The sequence below is a fragment of the Emydura macquarii genome, unplaced genomic scaffold (assembly GCF_026122565.2).
Source record: "Emydura macquarii macquarii isolate MOO-44397 ecotype Brisbane River unplaced genomic scaffold, CSIRO-AGI_Emac_v2 contig_1305, whole genome shotgun sequence".
NCBI classification, from domain to species: Eukaryota; Metazoa; Chordata; order Testudines; family Chelidae; genus Emydura; species Emydura macquarii.
This window is the reverse complement of record NW_027131442.1, coordinates 1,964,844-1,988,046: the sequence shown is the minus strand read 5'-3', so window position 1 is coordinate 1,988,046 and position 23,203 is coordinate 1,964,844. Positions and strand designations below refer to the sequence as shown.

The following is a 23,203-nucleotide window of genomic DNA, read 5'->3' as shown; positions in this document are numbered from 1 at the left end:
AGCTCTGTTCACCTGAGCCCTGCTGCGGTTGGTGTAGCGCCTCTCCTGAGCACGGCGGGCTCATCACACCCACCGCGACCCACCTCAGCTGCTTCCACTTCAGCAACGTCCCCGTGGCCGGCCCTCCCCACCGCACCCCCCATGCCTGGGGCTAACAGCACTGCCTGGCTCCCCTCTTTCCTTCAGGGGCACAGGCCCCCCTCACCCCAAACACTGACAACACAGGAGCACGTGCCACCCCTTTGCTGCCTGTGAGGATTGAGCCACCCCAACCCCCACACGCTGCCGAGGTCAGCCCTTGGCCGTGTCCAGCCGTGAGACGGGTTCTGTTTATTGTAGCAGCACCGAGGTTCCCGTGCAGCTCGAGTCGTGTCCGAGTCGTCTCTGCTGGGTGACGGCCCCTCTTCTACGATGCCTCCCCACGGACAGCAGGAGGGCTGCGGGGCCCTCATCTGTGTACCGTCAGAGAGGCTGTGGTGGCTAACTGCCCCTTCTCCATGCAGCCCTGAATGACCCGCACATTCAGGCAGACTCTTCGATGAATGCATCTCAACAAGATTCAGTCGGTAGCTAGGCGTGCCCGGGCCCTGCTGGCAGACCTACTGCAATAATGCCCCGCTCCCAGTTTCTCTGGGGAGGTTTTCCCTTTGAGCCGAGCTGCCCCTGGCTGCCTTGCTGCATTATCTTTTTGAGAAAACACAGGAGATACTTTGAATAAACAGGACTCTCCGACAGCACCATGCCCTGTGCCTTGTTGTCTGCCGGAGCTGTTTCCAGCGCAGTGTGGTGGGTGGGAGTGGAAAAGGAGAGCTGCAAGTCGGACACCTGGCCCAGGAGATGGACCAAGGATAAGGGGAGAATAAGGAGTAGGGGGACCAAGGTCATAGTATTAATGGGGCTGGGCCAGATGGAGCCAGCCCTGCAGAAGATGGGGACAGAGATGAATGCAGTGAGTCAGCACTGGGGCCACAGGCTGACAGCTGCACTCCCTGCCGGTTGAGCAGCGTTACCTGCACACGCCAATGGGCTGATGTTCTGGGCCCGCACGAGGCAAGGCTACAGTGCAACACTCATGGTGCAGTCAGCTGGCATTTTGCACCCCCAGCCACGGGGGCTCCTGAACAGTCTGTGGGGCTCCCCTGCTTACCCCTTGCAGATCTGACCTCAAGCCATTCAGACTGTGCTGCCCCCCCTCCACTCTTCATAGCATCTTTCCCTGAGAAAGCCCAATGACTCTCTTCCAAAGTCCTTTAATGAGCCTGCGAATGCAGCCGAACAGGAGGGAGGGGGCACTGGAGGGGAGAATCGCAGCCCCTCACTGGGGCCGGGAGGGGCTCTTGCATCTCTCTGGCTCCATGTGAGGGGGCTGGAGGTCCAGGAGGCTCCACGTCACTCGTCGGGGAGGCAGAAGGTGCTGTGATTGGCTCTGGTTTAGCTTGTGGGGTCCAGAGGGCGCTCTCTGGCCAGGGATCTGGGGTCTGGGGAAGAGGTTTCTGCTCAACAGTAGAGTCACAGCTGGCAGCTCGGGGCTCCACCAGACAGTCCTAAGGGATAGACACAGGTGGGCCTGCTCAGGCCTTGGGGATACCTCGCTGCGGGGCCTGAGCCCATCCTCTCCTGCCAAATCCCCCACCTCCAGCCCACCAGCCTCTTACCTTCTAGCCCCTTTCTCCTTCCCCCGGCAGGCTGCTCTATCTCCAGTCCCTTTGTGCCCCCTCCCAACCAGGTGCTGGCCCTGGGCCCTTCCCCAGCTCTGTCACCTCCAGCTCCATCTTGCCCCTGCTTCCTTCAGCGCAAGGAGGGCCATTCCCTGTTGCCTGCCCACAAGCTGCCTTCCTCTCCATCTCCTGCCTCCATTTCCCAGCCCACTCAAAAGGCTCTGCCCATCACTGCCCCATTCCCTTGACACCCTGGGTCGTTATCTCTCCATGTCCCCTCCCCTCTGTGCCCGCTCTTCCCACAGTCCCCACCCCAAATTCCCCTCTTCCAGGAGCTCCTTGCAGTGTCAGTGTCACTGTTACATGCCCCAGCTCAGCAGGGATCCAGCCCTTGGACTCCCAGGCCAGGCTCTGCACTTTCCAAGCTCTGTCTGGATGTTCACTGGCAAAGCTGCTGAGCTGGAAGGAAAGGGCTCCTCTGAGGTGAGCCCCATCCCTCTGGAGATAGCAGAGAGCTGGGGGCGGGGCACCTCCTGGAACAGGAGGCTGAGTCACAGAGGGAAAGTGCCTCGGTCCAGGCCATCCTTGTCCCTCTGTAACGTGACTCCTGAGATGCAGGACCAGGCCTGTGGAGCTGTGGGGCAGTATAATGAGCTGTTCTGTGCTCAGACCGCTATACACTGCCCCTCCCCTCCTTTCACTGGTGCCATGGGGGCATCTCTGCTCCCAGGAACCAGGCCCCCTATTCCCACTGTGGGGTTTCCTCTGCGCTGCAGAGGTAAGAGGCAGATCAGAGCCATCAGGCCCAGCAGTAGGACTCCAGCCTTCCTTCCCAGGAAGCTCCCCAAGGAGAAGGCTCCCTAGACTAACCCAGTACACTGGGGCTGTCTCAGGCAGGGCTCCCCCAGATTTCTCCCCTAGAGCACAGCTCAGTAAGTAGTGTAGCAAGCTCACCCCCACAGTCATGGTGAGCCTGGACTAGGAGTTGCTGGAGGGGCTCTCACAGTTACGGCTGGCTGTTAAAAGCCTTGCTCAGTTTATCCAAGCGCTCTATAACCCACACTCATGCTCAGATTGTCTTGAAAGCTGCTGTTCCAGCTGTGGAGCTGGGGTAGAGTCTGGGGTGCAAGTTTGGGGTCATTGGGTCAAGGGGCTCCCAGGAGACAGCACCCGCAAATAACCTCATTTTACAGCTGGTTCTTAGGGCTTTGCATGCGACCAGGGAAAACCAAATCCCAAGACCCCAGCACCCATCTCCCAGCTCTCGCTGGCTTCAGACTGGATTGCAGAGAAAACGGTTCCTGACCTGTACTATAACCGTTGTTCTCCAGGGGGTGAGTGCAGACGTGCATGCCACTCAGGTGTGCACGCCCAGCACACCGAAGCCAGAGAACGTTGTGTAGCAGTGCCCCTTAGGGTGGCAAATGCCCTCACAACACCTTTAAGGCTATTTAAGGGCAGTACCTCTCAACCCCCCCTCAATGCCTTCGCACTGGAATCTGTTTGTCTGAAGACTCCGATGCAGGTGGGCCAGAGGGCAGGTCATGGAGTATGCATCTACATCTGCATCTAGAAGAACAAGGGTTACAGTAACTGTTTCTTCTTCCAGTGGTTGCAGAAGTGTATTCCACTTCGCTGACTTGCAAGCAATATGGAAAGGAGGTGGTGCTCGGCATCTATTTAAATAGGGACTGCAGAATTGCTCTTCCGCACCTTGCATCAGCCCTAGAAGCACTCCTGACAACACAGGGTTTGGTAAAACTGTGCACAAAAGACTAAGTAGCAGCCCTGCATATCTCCAATATAGGAATGTCCCTAAGAAATACCACTAAGGCAGTTTGGGCCCTTGTCGAGTGAACCAAGAGCCTGTGTGGAGGTGTTTGCTACCCCATATGCTGTCGTAATGCAGGAAGTAATCCGTCTGGAAAGTGTCAGACCCGAAACCACTTGATTGCTCTTCTGGTCTGCATAGGAGATGTAATGCCAGGGTGATAATCAAACTGGCTTAGTCCTGTCCAGTCAGAACTCCCAGGTTCGTCTTACATCCAACACATGAAGGCCTGTTCATCTGCATTTGAGTCCAGAATACAGTTTGATTAAGGTGAAGTGGTGAAACCACTTAGACAAAAATTTTGGATGTGACCTTGAGGCTCCTCTGTCTTTCAATAGCTGAGTATCTGCAGGTCCTGCAGTTCACTTACCCTCCTTGCTGACGTTAGGGCAACAAGTGAGGCTGTTTTTTGGCAAAGGATGGACAGAGCACAGGTTGCTAGAGGCTCAAATGCAGACCCTACAAGTGCAGCAAGCACATTGTTAAGGTCCCACAGAAGAACCTCTTCTTCTACAGGTGGGAAGAGGTGGATAACACCTGGCAGAAATCGGACAACCAAGGGTTTGGAAAATACCAACTTGCCTCGGATCGGGGGATGAAACGCTGAGATCAGTGTCAAGTGAACCCTCAATGAGCTAAGAGCAGGCCCTTGAACTTGGAGAGTTTAGTAGGGCCCCAATGAACTTGATTCTTTGCCTTGGAAGTGGTGTGACTTCCCCTTTGTTCAAGATCAGCCCCAGTTGATTGAAGAGACACAGTCTGAACTGGATATGATGGAGGACTTGACCTTCAGATTCGCCCCTCACTAGTGAATTGTCCCAGTGAGAGAAGCCCCAAATCCCCATTCCCCCGAGCTAGGCCACCACTGTAATCATGCATTGGGTGAATGCCCCCAGGATCGAGGACACACCAAAAGGGAGTATTGAGTATTAATAATGTTGACCTGCCACTACAAATCCAAGGAACTTCCAGTATCTTGGTAACACTGCTACATGGAAACAGGTGTCTTGAAAATGGAGGTCAACAAACCAGTCATGGTTCAACGAGGGGAGAACTGTCACAAGGGTGACTGTGCAAATCTCATATATTTGATGTACTTGTTGAGATCGTGGGGGTTGAATACAGGTGTCAGCCCTCCCTTGGATTTGGGGATCAGAAAGTAACCTGCATAGAACCCCTTTCCCCAACGTTGAAGGGAACATCTTCTATGGCCCCTGAAGCGCATAGAGTCTGGAGCTCTTGAAGAAGTGGTAACTCATGAAATGGGTCCTTGAAAAGGGATGGGGTAGGAGGGTGGGATGGTTAGGAATTGGACAATTCCAGAGTGCTTAAAATCCCTCTGTCTGTGGACAAGCAGTGCAGCAGTAGGATAGCCTGTCACCAAAAGGATGCAGGCGGAAGGAGATATGACTGGAAGATCAGACCACTGCAATGCCGACTTAGAGACATGAGTCAAATGGTCTGTTGGCTCAAAGCTGATGGGAGACAAGCTGGCTTGTTAGAGGCAAAACCTGAGGACCTTCTCCTCTGTGATTTGTGCCTCCTCTTGGAAAAGTCTTGTTGCCTGGAAGAATAAGTTGGCTGCCTGAAATACCACTGGGAGTACTGAGGGTATTTTTGCTGTTCCCTGTAATGCCGTCTCTTACTAGCTGGGGTGCAGACTCCCGTGAACACACTGTAGTTCAAGAGTCCTTACAAGAATGTAGAGGTTTCATCAGTTTTCTTAGAAAAGAGGAACCACTCATCAAAGGTGAAGTTTTCTATATTCCACTGGATGTCGGGAGCTATCCCAGAATTCTGTAGCCAAGAAGCTCTTCTCATTCTTACAGCTGCAGCCATAATCCTGGGGGAAACATCTGCTGCTTTGAGCGCAGATTGTAGTGACATCTTAGCCACCAGTCGACCTTTTGCCAGGAATGTCTTAAACTCCTCCATGGCATCCTCCAGCAACTTATCAGTCAATTTGGACAGTGCGTCCCAGTTTACAAAATCATATTTAGAAAAAGGCGCCTGTGGATTAGCAATGCGCCTGTGTAGCAATGAGGTAGAATAAATCTTCTCCCCATTAAACCTACTCTCTTGGTCTCCTTTTCTTGGAGTTCAGCTTGTATCTCGCCTGTGGCAACCTCTCATTTGCAGCAGTTACCACACAGGAGTTTGGGGCTGGACGTGAGTAGAAACATTCAAATCCTTGCTTGGGGACATAGCACCACTTGTCTGTATGCTTTGCTGTGGGAGGTGGGGAAACTGGCATGTGCCACAAGGTCTTTGCGGGTTTCAAAACAGCATCATTTATAGAGAGGGCTAGCCTTGCGGGGGCTGAAAGCTGAAGAATGTCCACCAATTTATTGGTATTCCCTTGGACAAAGTCAGCTTGGATGCCCAAGGCGGTAGCCATCCTCCTTAAGGGGTCTTGGTGAGACTTAAAATCTTCTGAAACAAGTGCAGACAAGTCCAGCATGGTGGAATCGTCTGGTGATGAGGATGACAGGAAGTGGAACAGATGGACTCTCCTATGGTAAAGTTTGTCCCTGTGATAAGGGGTCGTTCTGCTGTAGTCGATTCAGTGGGAGCCATGTCGGTTTGTGTCTCCATTCTAGGTGGGTCAGGAGGGGAGACAACAGAAGGATTCAATGACCTAGCTCTGGAGTGAACTGATGATCAAGACCTTGAAGAAGAGGGGGCACTCCAAGGAGGCCAGTGAGGAAATTAATGTGGTACAGGAGGCCAGTATGTACCAGGCCAAGAATTCCTGTCTCTGCAAAGCCGGTATTGTCTTGGTAATGCTGCTGATCCTCCAGAGAACGTCTAGAGGACTTCTGCGATCGACATCTGGAAGGGGACGGAGAGATAGAGAACGATTCTGAACTTGACTGAAAGGAACCCTAAATAGTCTGCGGGCAACAGATGAGCTAAACCTGCCAGGCCTACCAAGTTCCCCAATCTGTTTGAGGTCCAGTGAGAAGACCGGACCAGTATCAAGGATGGAACAGTAGTCAGTGCCAGGAGTACTGCTTGGGAAGTTGAGGCTGCACTAAAATTCGGTCCCGGGAAGGCTGTCAGTACTGGTGCAGAGGTCGGTACCGTATCCGAAGGATGGCTTGGTACTGAAGGCATGGAGACTGGGACTAGTGCTGTCATCAGGCCGAAAATGGTATTGGTACCAAAGCAGGACGTCTTGGTGCTGCTGATGGGACTGGATTCATCTCTTTGGTGGGTTTCTTAACAGGTAACAAGGGAGACGCCAATAACAGTCTATAGTCCAAAGCAACCAACACAGACTGACCCAGGACTGCAGGGGGCACCACCACAGCTGAGGACTCCTGTGTCAGAGGAGAATCTGGGACAGAGAGGCAGAGTAAATCAACTGCTGCCTGAAAAGCCTGTGGTCAATATTGTCGGTGCCAAAACCAACATTGCTGGTACTGGACTCAACAGATGTCCTGAGGAGGTTATCAGAGTCGACAGTATGATACCAGTCTGTTCTCTCCTTGGTACTAGGGAGCAGATAGATGGTCCGGCTCTCGGTAATGCCCCACGCTCCTCCTAGAAGAGACGGAAGAGTCTCTCTGAGCCCTGGAGTGGCTCTGTTTACTTTTGTGAGCTCACTTCCTTGGAGGACCAGAGGAAGGAGAATGGTCCTTTCTTCTCCGTGGAGAAGAATCTGAGCCTGGTGGTCTATCAGAAATCAGCACTAGCTCTGACGTAGTTTGAAGGGCCGGGTGAGCTGCGCCAGGTCTCAGATGCTCCTGGGGTTGCTCCTTGAGGTGTTGCTTCAGGCGTGGGTCTCAGGCAATGTGCGTTCTCTTTCTGAATGACCAGTAGCTGGAGCCCTTTTCTTTCATGTGCCCCCCTCTCAGGCACAGCAAGCATCCAGCGTGGCGCTCACAAGTCGAGATAGCCACCCCACATGAAGGACAGTGCTTAAAACTTGGTGAGGGCATCGTGCCAGCCTTATTAACTAGCAAACCACTCATCGAACTACTAAACCTAACTAGCTAACAGGGCTAACATGAACTAGTTACACAAAGTAATCTCGCTGGGGCACAGTAACCAGGAGGATCTCTGAGTCAGGCTGTGGACAGTGAGAAGGAACTGAGAGCAGGGGCGGGGGCAAGCAGGGGATGGGGCACTGCCCTCATATAGCCTCAGGAGAGGCCATGAGGAGGCACGGTGCAATAGCTGCCTCAACTAGTGCTGCCACACAAAGGTTCTCCAGCTCCAGTGTTCTGGGCGCTCACACGTCCGAGTGGAAACATGTCTGCAGCCACGCAAAGAAGAGCTGCCTCTTGGTAGCTTTTATGCCCTCAGTAATCTGCTGCTCCGTGCCCATGAGCTAAGTTCCCCTTTGCATGTCGCCAGCTATAATCGCTGGCTTTGCTCAGACTGGATTTCCTTTTCCTGAAAGATCTCTGGCTGGACCAACCCCTCGACCCTGCCATGTACCTGCCCCAATCCCCTTCATGCTCAGAGGCATGTATGCCTGCAGAGACCCCTGGCTGTTTCTTTATGGAGCTTCCATGCCACTCGAAGGCTTTGAGTGCCCCTTCCCTGGCGACTGACTGCTCCGGTCCCGCCTCCTCAGCCGCAGAGCAGAAGGAACCAGGCTGGAGCTGGGTCCCTGCAGAGGAAGCAGGCAGGGGTGCTCTCTAGGGCTGGGGAAGCTGGGAGCGTTAGTGGGGCTGCTGCATGTGCTGAGCAGTCAAACCCCCTTGGGGCCACAGCTGGGCTCAGCCTCAGCTACCCCATCCGCTCCATTCTGCACACGTACAGCACTGCAGTAGGGAGCTCCGGCGCGGAGCCGGGGGGCAACACGGTACCTGCATGGGCGGGCTCCAACAGTGGATGCAGAGTGCGCCAACGCTGAGCTGCCTGGGGACAAAGGGGAGACAAAGGTCAGAGCACTAAGAAACAACAGGACCCAGCAACACCTGCTCTAGCTCTCAGAGCGGCTCCCAGGGAGCAGGGCCTGAGGGGCCATGATGTGGGGGGAGGAAGAGACCCCCGCATGCATCTCCAGGGTAGAGCCATGACTGGAGAGATTCCTCTCCCTTCTCCCACCACAGATCATCAGCTCCCTCCCTGACGGGAGAGAGGCTTCTTTTGCACCCACTGTTTACCCCTAGTGGGACCCAGGCTGAGCTCGTGGGATGTGACGTTACTGTGTTTAGCTTCCTTGCAGCAGGGATGGGGCCCGAATACCACCCCACCATCCTCATGGTCGGTGGGAGGTGGAGTGCCCCTGGAACAGCCCAGTTATACCAAGCGGGGGAGGGCGGGAGGAATATCCCTGGAAGAGCCCAGCTCTGCCAGGCTGGGGCGGGAGAGGAATTTCTTGGGAACAGCCCAGGTCTGCCAGGCTGGGGGGCTGACCCCAGCCCATGCCAGGTGCCTGGCCTTTTCCTTTGCCCTGAGCACACCGTCTCCCTGCAGGAGGGCACTACCCCCCGCGGTGCCAGCCCGCAGCCTGCTCCCTGCACTCACCTGCATGCCGTGTGCTGTGGGGTTCTCTGTCCAGCTGAGCGTGGAAGGGCGGAGGGTGCTCCCTGATGGGCGATGTGCCGGCGGGTCTCTGTGGCTGCGGCGGGGGCAGCGTGGTGATAAACAGGGGCTGGGGCTGCCGGGCCTTCCACAGGTGTTCAGGCCCAGGGCTGTGCTGGCGGCAGAGCTTACTCGCCCACAGACGCTCTTCTGGGAGCAGACAAAGAGCAGGGGGCAGAGGGTTGGATCCCAGGGGCACAACCCAGTACCTGGGAGTTGTGGGCAGGCCTGCTCTGGCAGGGTGGCCACCCATCCCCCGCCCGCCGGCCCCCATGCTCTTAGCAAGACACAACTGGGGGATGCCCCAGCCGGCTTACAGAGCGTCAGCAAGCCCCTGAGGGCTCCAAGGGGCGGGGTTCAGGAGGGACCCTGCAGACCCTATGGAATCAGTGGATGGGGGCACATGCCTTGCAGCAGTGGGGGGGGGGGGCAGAGCAAGTGTCCTAAGGATGGAGGCCACCATTGGTGGCCTGCAGGGGGCCCAGTGAGTGTCTGAGGGTCTGCTCCCCTGCCCCATTCTCCCTCTTCAGCTGCCTCCCTGCTCCCCTTCTGCCCTGCCCGCCTATGAACCCCAGGGACTGGGGACCGGAGGTCTGAGACTAGCAAGAGACTCTCAGGCAGCAGAGCAGAGAGGTGTGTCCCCCCCCTCCACCAGTTCTCCAGCCACACTAGCAGACAGGCTTAGCTCTTATGCCTGTCAGAGGGACACATGTTCTCTTCATCCATGCCACACCTTCCCCCTCCGACCCCCTCCCCCCCACGGCATCTGGGGCCAGCTCCCCACTGAAAAGCTGTCTCAGCATAGCCATGCTGCTCGGGGGTTGGGGGAAGAAACCACTGCCCTGACCAATGTAGCTATGCTGACAAACCCCAGGGTAGACGCAGCTATGTCAAGAGGGCTTCGTCGATGTAGCTGCTGTCATTCAGGGAACTGGAGCTCCTACAGCGACAGGCTACACAGGGAGCTGTGCCAGTGTAGCTAGGTCTCCGTGGCGTAGAGATACCCTGCACTCTTAAGCTAAGGTCTCCAGCAGGCATCTGGTGCTCTCTGAGCCAATGGGAGCTGGACCGGGCCCTAAACCCTTCTTAAGGAGACTGGGCTGTATAAACCTGGGGCTGGACGCTGCATTTTATCTTCCTCCTGCTTTCTGGGCTCCGTTGCTAGGAAGGGCAAATTAGCAACTGACGATCGTTAACGAGAAGGTTGGTCTTGTCACTTCAAAAGTGGTGGAAAAATTCGACCTCTGCCACAGAACCAACCTCCCAGTTCTGAGCCTGCCATTCCTTTGGTTTGTGGGTTTTAGGTGGGGTGCCAAAACTGAGCTTATAATGGAAACTTGGTAGCTACTTTAACTATGGAACAGCTGTGGTTACTCCATAATTACACGCATATACACACACACCCTTTCTACAGCACAAGATGTGCCAAGACCTTCTTGCTCCCAGACCTGGTAGCTCCTCCTGGCTGGTGTGAGGTTCTCTCCTCTGCAGATCTGAAATGAGGACAGCTTCCAGAGTCCTGCCCTGGGCGGGAAAACATTGAAACGTTCAGCCTGTCTCCACGCCGACGGCCCCTGCTATGGGGTGGGAGACAAGGCACTGGGCTGTGCATATGGCAGCCACTTCACCGTAGCGAAGCCGTTTGGGCCACGCCGGGAAGGGCTCTGCGTCTCCCACGCGATGCAGACGGCCAGGTTTCCAAAGAGCTCAGAGCAGCTTGTTTGAAAGTCCAGCCCTCGGTTATTTTTCTAGCAAGAGTGAGATGCTCCGATAGCCCCTTTTTTGTGTAAAATCCCCATCTGCCGTGAGAATCTAGCAGGTCACCTGGCCCTCGCCCTGGGCCTCCTGCCCGATCCCCTTGGACTTTACTGTGCTGTGAATCTCCTTCAGTAGGGCCATGATCTTCTGCAGTGCCGCAGGCCTGCTCCAACCCTGTAACTCCACACGGAAGACCTGTCATGGGGGGGAAGGAGGGAGAGACCACTAACCCCTCCCACTTCCCACCCTGCAGAATAGAAACAGGGACCCTGCCGTGATGGGCACTGGGAGGGAGCTGCTGTTCCTCCATGCCCCCCTCATCCACCGTGTCCACTGGCTACTGGGGTCAAACATTTCTACCTCCGTAGTGGCTGGAGGCCTCTCAGCCAGGCCAGGTCCCACCGTGCTGGGAGCTGCATGAACATGGGATCCATGATGGCCTTGGCCCCAGAGCAGACCTAACAGGTGATTGAGACAAACAAAGGGGCTGCATGGGGGAGTCAGGGTTATGGCAGGGTGTGCCCAGCTCTCACCAGGCAGGGCAGGGGCAGTTGGCAAATAAGCATCAAAAGAAGGAGCAAAAATTGAACTGCCCTGCATCAGATCTGGGTGCTTGGGGTGGCAGGCAGGGAGAATAATCAAGAGATGTTACTCAGTGTGTTTGTGTGTGGGCGTGCACACACGTCTGCTGCCCCCTGCTGGTGGGGGTAAGCTCCCTTCTCTGTGTGTGTCTGTCTGTCCCTGCTGGTGGAAGTATGCCCAGCTGTGTATGTCCGTCCCTGTACCTGCTGCCCCTGATGGCAGAGATGAGCCCTAGTCTGTGTGTGTGTCCGTGTCCCTGTCCCTGCTACCCCTGGCTGGCAGGGATGATCCCTGCTTGGGTGTGTCCGTCCCCGCTGCCCCTGCTGCCAGGATGCGCCCTGCTCTGTAGGAGTGTTATGGTGTTTCAACGCAGCGTGTGTGGAACCTGGAGAGTGTTTCATTGCGGCGTAAGCCCTCGCAGACTCCATACTGTGCCCAGAGTCAGGGAGACAGACCCTCCCCAGCTGGGGCTCCCCCATGAGCCAACACCCCCTCCTGGGTGTCGCAGGTGCAGATCCTCTTGTAGTCACCAGGCCCTGGCTATGCACTGGGGCAAAGCAGATGGTGCTGTTACAATATAGCAGGGGCATGAACAGGGGGTGGAGGGGAACGGGGGATGGACAGACTCCACTGCACCTGTTTGCCAGAGCTGTCCTCGGTGCACAGAGCTGCCGTGCTGGCAGGCTGGTGATTCCGGCAGGTGGGGCTCCCCAGGCTTCTTTCCCCTGCCCCCTGCAATGAGACTCAGAGAGGCATTTCCTAAAGCGAGCAAAGCAATCCCCTCCTCCCGCAGCCCTTCAGCCAGCCGCTGGCAGAGTGAGCATGCACCAGGCCGAGTGCAAGCTGGGGCGCTCCTCTGAGTAAGGAACCGCACTCACTCATGGGAGAGTCCCCGGGGCGCAGAGCTCACTGAGGAATTTTAAACCCAAAGTATGTGAGTCGCTCTGCAACGTGCGTGCGTGGACAAGGCCTCGGTCTCCCTGCAGGGCAGGAAGCTGAACAGGGACAGATCCAGAACCGCTTCCATGACACCCTTTGGTCAGCGACCCAAGGCTGGCCCGTCGCAGGCCCTTCACAGGCCCTTCGCAGGCCTCTGCATCACTGGCCCCGGGAGGAAGCAGCTCTGTGGCATGCCCCAGCTGGTGCATTTCTTACCGGGGCCTTGTCTTGACACGTTAGCCCCTGGCGTGAGGCGTACTTCTGCCGCAGCTCATTCCTCTCTGTCCTCGTCCGCAGCCGCTTCTTCTTCTTCTTCTTGTGACGGAACTGGTGAGGAAAGGCAGGACCTCACGCTCAGCACAGCTCTGCCAGGGGACGGCCCTGCTCCCATGGGAACTCACCGATCCCTGCCACCCACTGGCTCCAGCTCTCAGTCCATCAAAAGAAACCAAGGCCCAGGGGATGTCACATGCAAAAGTGGCCCCCATCCACCCCATCCCGCTACCCTCGTCTGCCCAGGGCCTGGCCCGTGGGTCGCCCCGCTCGCTGTCGGTGCTTCGGGAACGTGCATGCGTCCAGCATTCGTTGGCAGCAGCAGACCCCAGCGCTGCCCACCTGTTGAATGGTGGTGGAAGCTCCGCAGACAGACCCAGCCCTCCCCGTGCTGCTCCCAATGAGGCAATGGCTGTCCTGTCCTGCGCTCAGCTGGGCCCAGTTCCACCCTGGAACAGGGCAACTGAAGGGGCCTTTGAATCCTCCCCAGCTGGGCGCTGCAGGCAGTGGGGTTCCTAAGTCCCAATGCTCCAGCAGCAGATGGGGAAGGGTGAGCTGCGCCGCCGGGCTGCTGGCGAATCGGGGAGCCCAGCCAGACTACGCTGCCCCGCCATTTCCAGTGTGCTGCAGATGTTTGTATTAGCACCCCGCCCCCTCCCATGAGAGAGCTTCACCCCGTCTGCCTCCAGCCGCCACATGGCCCCTACGCAGCCCCTTCTAGAAGGGCAGGTGGGCACGGTGAGGAACTGGGAGCTGCCAGGAGAATGCCCCCCTCATGTGGCGCATAATGGCCTCACCTCCGGGGGCTGAGCATGGGGCATCGGATGGGGGGGCAAGGAGCCCAGTGCCCAGGGTCAGATATTCGCACTGGCCTGGTGAGCTCCTCCCACCCGGGTGCTGCCCATAGTTAGATTCCTCACGCAGCCGCGAGGCTCTCACCTTCTCCGCCATGCTGAGTAAATGAGCGGGGAGGCCATCGGACTGGGAGCTGTTGGAGCCGCTGGTGCTGTGCCGGGCAGAGAGAGTCCGTTAGCTGTTTGCACGGACTCCTGGGTTCCCAAGCCAGAAGGGCCCGTTCTGACCACCCTGCAGAAGAGAGAGAACGAGCCTCCCCCAGCCATCCCCGCGGCCAGCCCAGAACCCCTGGCTGAGCTGGAGCGGAGCTTTTAGAGAGACAATCCAGGCTGGATTTACAGGCGCCAAGTGGCGGAGACTCACCCTGGCCCTGGGCATCTGTTCCCACAGTCATTCCCCTCCCTGCTACCAGTCTGGATTTGTCACTCCCCGCCACTGGATCTCGCTCTGCCGCTGTCCGCTCCGTTTGGAGCCCCCTGCTAGCAGGACATCTCCTCCCTACCGTGAACCAGGAGGGTCCTGCTGAACTCACGCTGCCTGGCAGGTCCCGAGGGGCTGGGCACAACCAAAGCCCAGGAGGGTTAGGCACAGAATGAGACGGGGGCAGATTTCACTTGGGGGTTCCCTAAGGCTGGACAGGAGCACAGCCACGCAGCTCTGGGGGGTTTCTGGACTCAGAGAAGCACCTACAGGCCTTTTTCTGTGGGGTGGGGCGCCAGGTGTTGAAAGGATTTCATAGGGGCCAGCCAGCCTTCCCTCAATCAGCCACAGCACATCCTCAGCCAGAAGTGCAATGAACTCAGCCCACCCTCCTCCCTCAGAGGCTCCTTCAGAGACAGGCATGGCCAGCCCCACCAGCTTAGGAGGGCTTAGGAGGATGCTCCTTGGAGGGCGACGGAGAGGAGGTACCTGGATTCAATGTCTGACAAAGAGATGTCACTCCAGGTGCCATCTGAGTCCTGGCCACGCCCCAACTCCTTGAGCTTTTGATGGATTTGCTGCTGCAGCAGCTCCTGTAGCTCAGACAGACACTGCAGGAACTGAGGGTAGAGGCAAGAGCTCACAGACACTTCAGCAGGAAGGAGTTTCACTTTGGAGAACACTCCTTGAGTCTCTGCTTAGCCACACCCATCCCCTGCAGCACAGACAGGCTAAAGGGAGGGAGCAATTAAGCCCCTTCATGGAGAGAGCTGGAGACAATAGAAGCTACCACCCAAGGCACTTAGCCACATGGCAAAGAGTTAAACTGTGTGGTCTGAGGGCAACCCATGGCTCATTGCAAACACATGAGCTAGGGGATGGTTTGGCAAGTTGTGTGTGAGAGAAGGGAAAGCCAGCAGACAGCAAGACAAGCAGTTGAGGCCCTGGTAGGAAGCAGAGACACAGCTATTTGGGCGCAGACCACCCCGGAGGGCAGGCTGGGGGATTTCTGAGCAAGAACACTACCCGATGCTGTTTGTTCCTGCTGTATCAGGGGGACAGGACTTTGCATGCATACTTTGCAGTTGAACAGCATTGTACCGAGACCATCCCTGACTGACAGCATCCATTTCTCCTCCTAATGGAAACAAACTGCAAGGCCCTGAGAATACTGACAAACTGCTTGGGCCAGTGGGGCCACCCGGCTCCCAGGCTCAGTGACTAGGCTCTGGGACATGGCGGGCAGGGCTGAGACATTTGGATGAGCTGACAGAGATCCCACAGTTGTCCAGTACAGACAGACAACAACAGAGACTTCCTTTGCCGTGGCTGGCAGGTGGATCCCTGGAACTCAGAGTAATAACAGAGTGCACAAAGGAACCCGGTGATTGCAAACACATAGGTTAAGGTGCCATCTCCACTCCTCTGCCTGCCTCCCTACCTATGCCCCTGGTGTTCCCATGGCTGGTGTAACACAGCTTCTCCACCTGCATCCCTACACCCCCAGTGTGCCCAGGGCTGGTGTAACGCTGCTCCTCCGCCTGCGTCCCTACCTATGCCCCCAGTGTGCCCACAGCTGGGATAGGTCCTAGTGTCTCCACGTGTTCTTCTGCCTGCACTGTGCTGGTACCAAATACCATGCACGCCCTCGGCCCAGCATGACTTTTCTCGGTGTAATCCCACCCCTGCCTGTGCTCTCCCATGCCCTGAGCACATCCCCATGCCTACAGCACACCCACAGCTGGGACACATATGGTGCCAGCCACTCGTCATTGCAGTCACAAGATGCCCAGGGCAGATCCCTTTGTGTATGTTCCTACGGACACGAGGCAGGCAAATGGCTGGCAGCTCAGGGAGGCAATGGGTTGGGCCGCTCTAGCCTTGGCAGTATCCCAGGCAGGGTGACGGAAGCCGAGGAGATGGCTGGGATAAAGGAGGGAGCCCAGGGAGGAGCTGTGGGACTGGTGGGTATAAATTCCCTGGGTGCAGCACTCAGGGCTTTGGACCTCATTTCCCACATCCGGGATCTGGGCAGGAGCAGACGCTGTGGAATCCAGCTGAACCTCCTGGACATCAACCCCATTCATGCCCCCAGTCCTGGCCCTGCCTACCCCAGCCCCTGCAACAGGGCTGCATGGAGCCTGCTCTCACCTTGGAGCGGTCAGGGTCGCAGAAATCCAGCAGCGTGTCGCAGACGTGATAGCCCAGAGATTTGAGGTCCTCCGAAGTGAAGTGGGAGTCACTCTTCCTGCCTAAAAGAGGGGCAGAGACACAGGCTGCGGACCCTGGATTCAGAACATGCCAGCCCAGGCCTGGCGCTCCCCTCCCACCCCAACGCAGGCTTTGGGTTTGCCCAGCAGAGGGTACACCAACCCAGCAGCACAAGCCACCTTCCCCCAGGCTGCTCAGCGGCTCTCCCTGCTATCACAGCCCTTTGTCTCCATGGCACTTGAGAGCTGAATGCAGCCATGTGACAAAGTGGGGATTTTCTGTGATCATTTGTATGAATGCCGCGTGCGCCTCAGTTTCCCCCATATGCTACATGGTTAACTGTAGGGGGGGAAAGGCTGTTGACCCCCGTCAGGTGCTCCTCGCAGGTGGACTTGCTGCAGGGAGCTCACAGCGTGAAGCAGGGGTGCTTAGAGGTTTGGTCCCAGGAGGCGGTGGAGCTGAGCGGCTTACTCTAGTGACAGAGTGAGACCCTAAGGGGCTCTGGCACCCTGAAGGGGTCGTCCCAGAGCTGCTCCAGAGCACCAGACCTGCGGATCCATGACATGCATCAAGGCTGTCAGTGGCACTGAAGGGGCAGGGCTGTGCCGGGCTCTGTGCCTAGCCGGCACCGTGCAGCGCCATACTTGGCTCTGCCGTAAAGGCCACAGTGTGCCCTATGGCAGGGGACTCCTGCTGTTGACCCTCCTCTCAGCCCTGTCCTCTGCACGCAGGTCAGCCCCTGCACTTGCCTCCTGCTCCCGCAGCCGTAGAGCCTCAGGGCTTGACTCTGCGTGTGGCGATGCGTGCCGGGGGTTAGGGTGCCAAGGCACACGGACGTGTGGGATGGGAGCGGGGTCTGCACGAGTCAGTCAGCGCCCCGCGCAGGAAGGAGTTTGGAACTCCGCCCCCACCGCATGCTGCCACGGCAGGCAGACATGCCCTCCAGTGCGGGGCCAGGAGGGACCAACAGGATCATCGTGTCTGACCTCCTGGGTAACACCGGCCAAGGGCCAGAATCATTCCTGGTTTTAGAAACTCATCCGGGCTGGATCTGAGAATTGCCAGTGAGGGAGACTCCACCATGGCTCTCGGTAAGTTGTTCCAATGGTTAATTGACGCCTTAGTTCCAGTCTGAATGTATCTAGCTTCAACTTCCAGCCATTTCCAGCCTCCTCCACTCCACATCCCAGCTCTCCCCCTTCAGTGCTGTCACATTCGTTCGTTCTTCACCTCCTGCACCCCCGGAGTCCCTCTCCACAACCCGTCGCTAACCTGAAGCCTTCAGCTCTCACACCTGCCTGCCCCCAGGATGGACAGACTGTGCTAAGGCCTGCCCCCGCCCCTCCTCCATCTCCTTGGTCATTAGAAGAGATGGTTCTTGCCGGCTCTCCATCCAAAGCCCCACCGCCCGCTCGACCCCATCCCCTCCCCCTGCTAACCTCCCTCTGCCCCACTTTCTTCCCTCCCTCCCCCCCAATTCATACACACTGCTTCCCCCAGGCCCAGAAAGCCAGCCCTTGCCCTCCCACCCCTGCACTTTGCTCTCAGCCCCTATCCATCCCTCTTCTCCCACTCCACCCTGGGCCCCCATCTAGCCCTCTCCACTCTGCTCCCACCGCAGTCTCAGAGATCAGCTCCAGCCTCATCCCCTTGTCTCCAGAGCTCCACACGGGGGCACCCCACCCTCTGCACATCTTGCCCTGCCTGGTGTTCCAGGCTCAGCCCTCCCCAGTTCTCTGGCTGCCCCTTGGCATTCCCTGCCTGTACTATTTGTGATCCGGCAAGCCCAACCACTGCTAAAGGCCCCTCCCCCTGGGGGGGAGGAGTCACTGAACCCACAAGTACACTGGACACAAGTAATTTTGTGGGACAACTAATGAAAAAAGGAGCGGGCATGGGGTTCACAGGGTCAAACGGAGGGAACTGGAATGGGACACCGAGCAGAGAACCCTGGACAGCGCCCACTGCTCCCGGAAGGTGTCAAGGGAGCCGCCAGACGCTGCCCAGAGGAACTGTGTCCAGATGCGAGTGGACAGAGGAACGGAAGTAGGCCCCATAGTTGCAGGGCACCTCCCCTCCAGCCAACCTCCTCTCCCTGGTCTTGTAGATGGCCACTTTGACCAGGGCTTGGAGGAGGTTGACGAGGAGGTCCTGCAACTTCGTGGGGCCACGGATGGAGCGGCAAGGCAAAATGGCCTCCCTCCAGTGCAGAGATGGTTAACTTCTCTTGGAAGACACAGTTGATCCTGCCCTGCCCCCTTGCAGGAAAGGCAGGGCCTGGCCAGAAGAATAAAAGCAGTGCCCTGCAGCTCAGTTCTGGCTGGACCAGGAAGGAGGCAGACTGCTCTTCCAGGGAGCTGAGCCCTGAGCACGGCCCAGAACCGAGGATGGAGAAGACCAGCAACCCACTGCCCCAGGAGACAGAAGACCCCGAGGAGAGACTGATGGAAGGGTTTTCCAACTGTGAGCCAGAGCCCAGCTGCAACAGAGCGACACCGGCAGGAACTGGTTGGGAGTAGCCCAGGAAAACTGAGATTGGTCTGGTTGTGCTGGTGGGACACGGGGTAGCAACTGCATTTTTCCCTGCTGACCTGGTGGCGGGATTGCCTGCCATGGTCTGGGACCTGGTGGAGCAGTGTGGGCGTGGGTTCCCCTACTCCACCCCATACTATGGGCTGGCTGGGCACAAAACCTTAGACTAAGATGCCTGAGCCAGTAGGCTTGTTGCTCAGCCCACCTCCCACAGAGGGCTGTGCCCCAGAGACGGTGTGGTTATTGCCTGCTCCAGCCAGGAGGCTGAGGCCATAGACTGTTTTGGCGCTCAACCCCCACACTGCAAGGGGCCAGCGTTAGAGAGTGCTGGTGCACGCCAGCCAGGGAGTGGGGATCCCCGCCCACGGGCCAAGTGCTGGGTCCTCTGGCGGAGACAGGAAGCCCTGCTGAGTGGCCGCATGTCAGTCCACCTGGATGAACCTCCATCCACCTATCTCCCATCCGCAGATGGGGGCGCTCTGACCCTGAGAGGGAGGAACCCTACACTGCCCCTCACCCTATCTTTCTTTCCATAGGGTCCCACAGGACATTGTCCATGGCGCCTTCCTCCTCTCCCCTCACTCCCTTTCTCCAGGGGATCCCCCCAGAGCTCCATCTCCCATCCCTATGCTGGTGACTCACGGACTCATCCTTCCCCAGCTGAGCTGCCTGCCCACAGCCCCGCCATCTCGTCAACCAGGTGTCTCGCTCTCACCTTCGTACTCCTCGTTGGCTCCTCCCTCTGGCCCCCTGCGCTGCCCCATTCTCTAGTGCTGCTTGACAGCCCCCTCCTCCTCCTCAGCTGCTCCCTTCTGGCGTCTGCCTCCCAGACTGTGCCCAAACCCTGCCGGGGGGGGGGGAGGGGGGGGGCAAGCAGAGGTGGCATCCCGCGGCTAGATGCAGCTTGCCCATGGGTTTGTGGAGCCCTGGGCAGAGCTGCACTACACAGCAGGCCCCAATCACCTCTCTGTGCCGACTGCTGTGGGGCACCAACTCTCACCCCGACTCAGGCCAGCTGCGCTGCAGGCTGGTGCCATCCCAGGGCAACTGGCAGTGGCAGCCCAGCGTGGTGAGGGGAAGCAGGCGGACTCATTGAAGGGCAGTGGACAGCCTTGTTCCAGCAGAGCTCCTGTCTCCCATCACCCCAGCTCCCTCCTGGCCCAGCTGCCTGCTGGGACAATGCTGCCCTTACCCAGGGTTGAGCCGCCGAAGGTGGACTCCATCGTGTAGCTGTTGGGGATTCCCATCCTCCACATCACAATCCGTCCCGTCCCTTCTTTACTCTTCTGGACCTTAAACTTACAGCTGTGGAAAGAAAACTACAACACCCCGGGCGGATCAGCACCACGATGGGACAGCAAGAGATCCTGGCTGTACCCCCCCAGGTAGTATTGTTCCCGACAGATGACTCCTTTTCCAGGGCTCCCATGTCCCAACTGAAGGGGCTTCCCCCATTTCCCTTGGGGACGCTATTCCACAGTTTAATAGCCCCTTCGGCATTAGGAAGCTTTTCCTGATATGCAGCCCGCTCTGTCCTTGCTCAATACCATCTTGTTTCTTCTAATGCCAGCGCCCTTTGGCCACCCGACTCTTGCAGGCTGGGGTACCGACACTATCATTAAGATTTACTGTAACTACCCTGCCAGCACTAGCTTCTTAGCAAAGCTGTGTCCCTCACCTCCTTCTTGGAAGCTGCTGAATAACTATAGCTAAAACAATCCAAAAAATTCAGCCCAAGACAGAGACCTGCCATGGCAAGTTCCAGCTCCAAGAGCTAAAGTTTGGAAAAATTATACACAGCTGAAAACCAGGGGCTTGGAATGGGCAGGGTTAGGCAACCTTAACTTTGCCTAAATACACAAACACACTTCATACAGCCACACTAGGGAGAATCCTGGCTCTACAAAGTCAAAAGAAGTTTTGCAACAGATGTCAATGGGGCCAGGGCATTCAGCGCTCAAAGATGATTTAGGGTTGCAAAGACAAAAACTCTAAAGCTAGGAAATGCTAGATTTAAGGTTGTCTGTGCACCCTTCACTCCACCCCTAGTGAAGCCTTAACCCTGCCCCCAGTGCAGATTCAGTCCCTGGCTGTACATACAGTGGTAACTGGATGATCCCATACTGCCTTTTCCACAGGGACCCTGTGCTCTTGGGGAGCCTGCCCTCTGCACTATTGGTGCATTTTGGGCTAGTCTGCACGCTGCAGCCTAGGTGCAGCTCTGTCGTGGCCCCAGAACAGAGTACCATTGCCTCCTAGCTCTGTGATGTGATCCTCCCCGCTCCAGTGGCTGATACACAAGCAGCTGGCTTGCCTTGCCCAGGCAGACTCCAGACAAAATTCTGGGAATCATACGTAGAGTTGCCCAGGTCATGCAGCCAGGACCCTACCCAGCCCAGGGTGGCCAGTGAGGGGCTCAAAGAGTGGAGACGAGGCTTCTCCTCCGGGCTGGATGCATGTAGAAAAGGGCTGTGGGAAGCCCCTTTCCTTCCTGTGGGCTGCCTCCATACCCACCTTGTCAGGGGCGTTCTTGCTGAGCATGAGTGGGAAGACGCGCTCATGGAGCTGCTGCACGGGAGCACTTTTGTTGTTGCAGCCGTACATGAAGACGTTGTTCTTGCGGCTGTGCCCGTGGAAGTCACAATACAGCAGAACCTCCCGCTCCTCCAGGACTCTGCAGGAAGAAATGCCGAACCAATTACACGTGTGTATGGAGGCATGTATGGAATCACATGTGGGACACAGATCGTATTGCCGACTTCTGCTCAGTTGAGGGGGAAATTAACGCTCCATTCTTGCATGCCACAGCGAGCTATCTGAAATCAGCCCTGATGACATTGCTCAGGCCAGAGTTCTGCCGAGACTGATTAGTCTGGCAAAGTTTCTACAGAGCCAGTTTTGAGCTGCAGAAACGTGTGCAGGGGAGAGTTCTCCTTTAGAAGTCATTCAGGATATGTCTACACTGCAATTAGACACCCGTGGCGGGCCTGTGCCAGCTGACTCTGGCTGGCGGGGGTGTTTAACTGAAGCGTACACGTTCACTCAGTCAGTGCATTCCACATTTTGGACTGATTGACTTTGCAGCATTAATAGCCATCTCTTATCTTAGATTTTGGTGTATGTGCTCTCTCTCTCTCTCTGTACATATATTTATAATAATCTCTTGTGCTTATCTAGCACTTTCTATCTGTAAATCTCAAAAAAACTTTACAAAGGGGGTCAGGATCATTATCCCCATTTTACAGATAGAGAAACTGAGGCATGGAGCGAGGCAGTGTCTTGTCCCAGGACATTCAGCAGGCTAATGATAGAACCAGGAATAGAACCAGGTCTCAAAGCCCAGTCCAGTGCTCTACCATTAGGTCACACTGCCTCTAATTAACAGAGTATTCTTTATCATGCTACGTCACGGTGGTCTGGATGCTGTGTGCTACAGACTGAGTGCGATGCACCGCCCCTCACCTCTTGATCATGCTCCGGGTGTGCCAGATGCAGGGGAAGGACTCCTTCAGGATGGTTTGATAGTTGCGGTTGAGATCTCTCCCAGCCAGTGAGCAGCGGTAGTTCCCCACGATCACCCCGTCTGGATTGAGCATGGGCACCACCTTGAATATGAAGAGCTCGCGGAGGAGCTGGGCATCCGGGGAGTCGCTCAGGATGAAGTCCAGGAAGCCTCTCATCACCCAGGAGCCGTTGGTCTCCCCAGGGTGCACCCTGGCGCTCAGCACCACAGCCTTCTTGGCAGCAGTGGTAGCAGGGTTTCGGGACGGGCTGGTGATGGTGAGAAGGTAGACAGTGTTGCCGGCCAGACTGCTGCACAGGGCCCGCAACTTGCAATACCGCGAGCGGACCGGGTCGCTGGCCACCCCCAGCAGGTAGCGCTGCAGGTCCGAGAACGTATAGGGGTAAAAGTGGGCAAAGTAGCAGGTGTCGTGATCATGGGGGAAGCACACCGTCCACGTCAGACAATACATCGCCCGGCCCTCCTCGGAGCTGCCCCGGTAGTACCGGATGTTGGCTCCCTCTCTCTGCCAGCCCACGCCGTGCGTCTGCGCCTCCTTCTGAGAGTACAGGAGTGGCTTCATCCCCAGGCAGTACAGGCTCTTGGGCTTCATCAGGTTGACAATGGTGAAGCGGTAGGTGACGCCTTTCCTGGTGTTCTGGACCCGGAAGTAGAACCACTGGGTGTGCTTGCTCGTGTACAGGTCCGTGCGCAGCGTCAGCTCGTACTCGAAGGGGCCTCTGCAAAGAGGGAAGAGAAACTCGCAGACCCCCAGAGCAGCATCTCCCTGCACAAGCCTCTGGGCAGAGGTCAGGAGAGGCCACAGACAGACAGGCAGACCTGCTCTGTGCACATCAGCAGCCGGGCTATTGGGCTTTTCTGAGCGGGGGTGTTAGATACTTTGATTGAAACAGCATTCTCTAGTTAGAACTGCGGTGTACTGAAAACTGTTAAAATTATAAGCTACCACTCTCAATTTCAGGGGGTTGCCTGGTCATGCTTGCAGGCCAGGGGCTCTATAAGGAAGCATGCGATCTGGGTCTTTCCGCAATCAATCAATAGAGATCCAGCCTAGAGTAAGATGAGATGAGTTGGGCCTCG

At 56.9% G+C, this 23,203-nt stretch overlaps 1 protein-coding gene across 1 annotated transcript in view; it reads right to left on the bottom strand.

The window, feature by feature from the left end:
• Nucleotides 1-1,209: 1,209 nt before the first annotated feature.
• AGBL2 (AGBL carboxypeptidase 2) overlaps nucleotides 1,210-23,203 on the bottom strand; it is a 33,158-nt gene continuing 11,164 nt past the window's right edge. The window contains exons 7-18 of the mRNA XM_067550756.1: nucleotides 22,063-22,842; nucleotides 21,115-21,274; nucleotides 19,793-19,919; nucleotides 16,009-16,109; nucleotides 14,347-14,477; nucleotides 13,516-13,588; nucleotides 12,526-12,621; nucleotides 12,007-12,102; nucleotides 10,479-10,554; nucleotides 8,974-9,180; nucleotides 8,310-8,361; nucleotides 1,210-1,544 (exon numbers count right to left, since the gene is read on the bottom strand). Of these exons, the coding sequence (XP_067406857.1) occupies nucleotides 1,316-1,544; nucleotides 8,310-8,361; nucleotides 8,974-9,180; nucleotides 10,479-10,554; nucleotides 12,007-12,102; nucleotides 12,526-12,621; nucleotides 13,516-13,588; nucleotides 14,347-14,477; nucleotides 16,009-16,109; nucleotides 19,793-19,919; nucleotides 21,115-21,274; nucleotides 22,063-22,842 (2,128 nt within the window). The 3' untranslated portion in view covers nucleotides 1,210-1,315. The remainder of the gene's footprint in view (nucleotides 1,545-8,309; nucleotides 8,362-8,973; nucleotides 9,181-10,478; nucleotides 10,555-12,006; nucleotides 12,103-12,525; nucleotides 12,622-13,515; nucleotides 13,589-14,346; nucleotides 14,478-16,008; nucleotides 16,110-19,792; nucleotides 19,920-21,114; nucleotides 21,275-22,062; nucleotides 22,843-23,203) is intronic.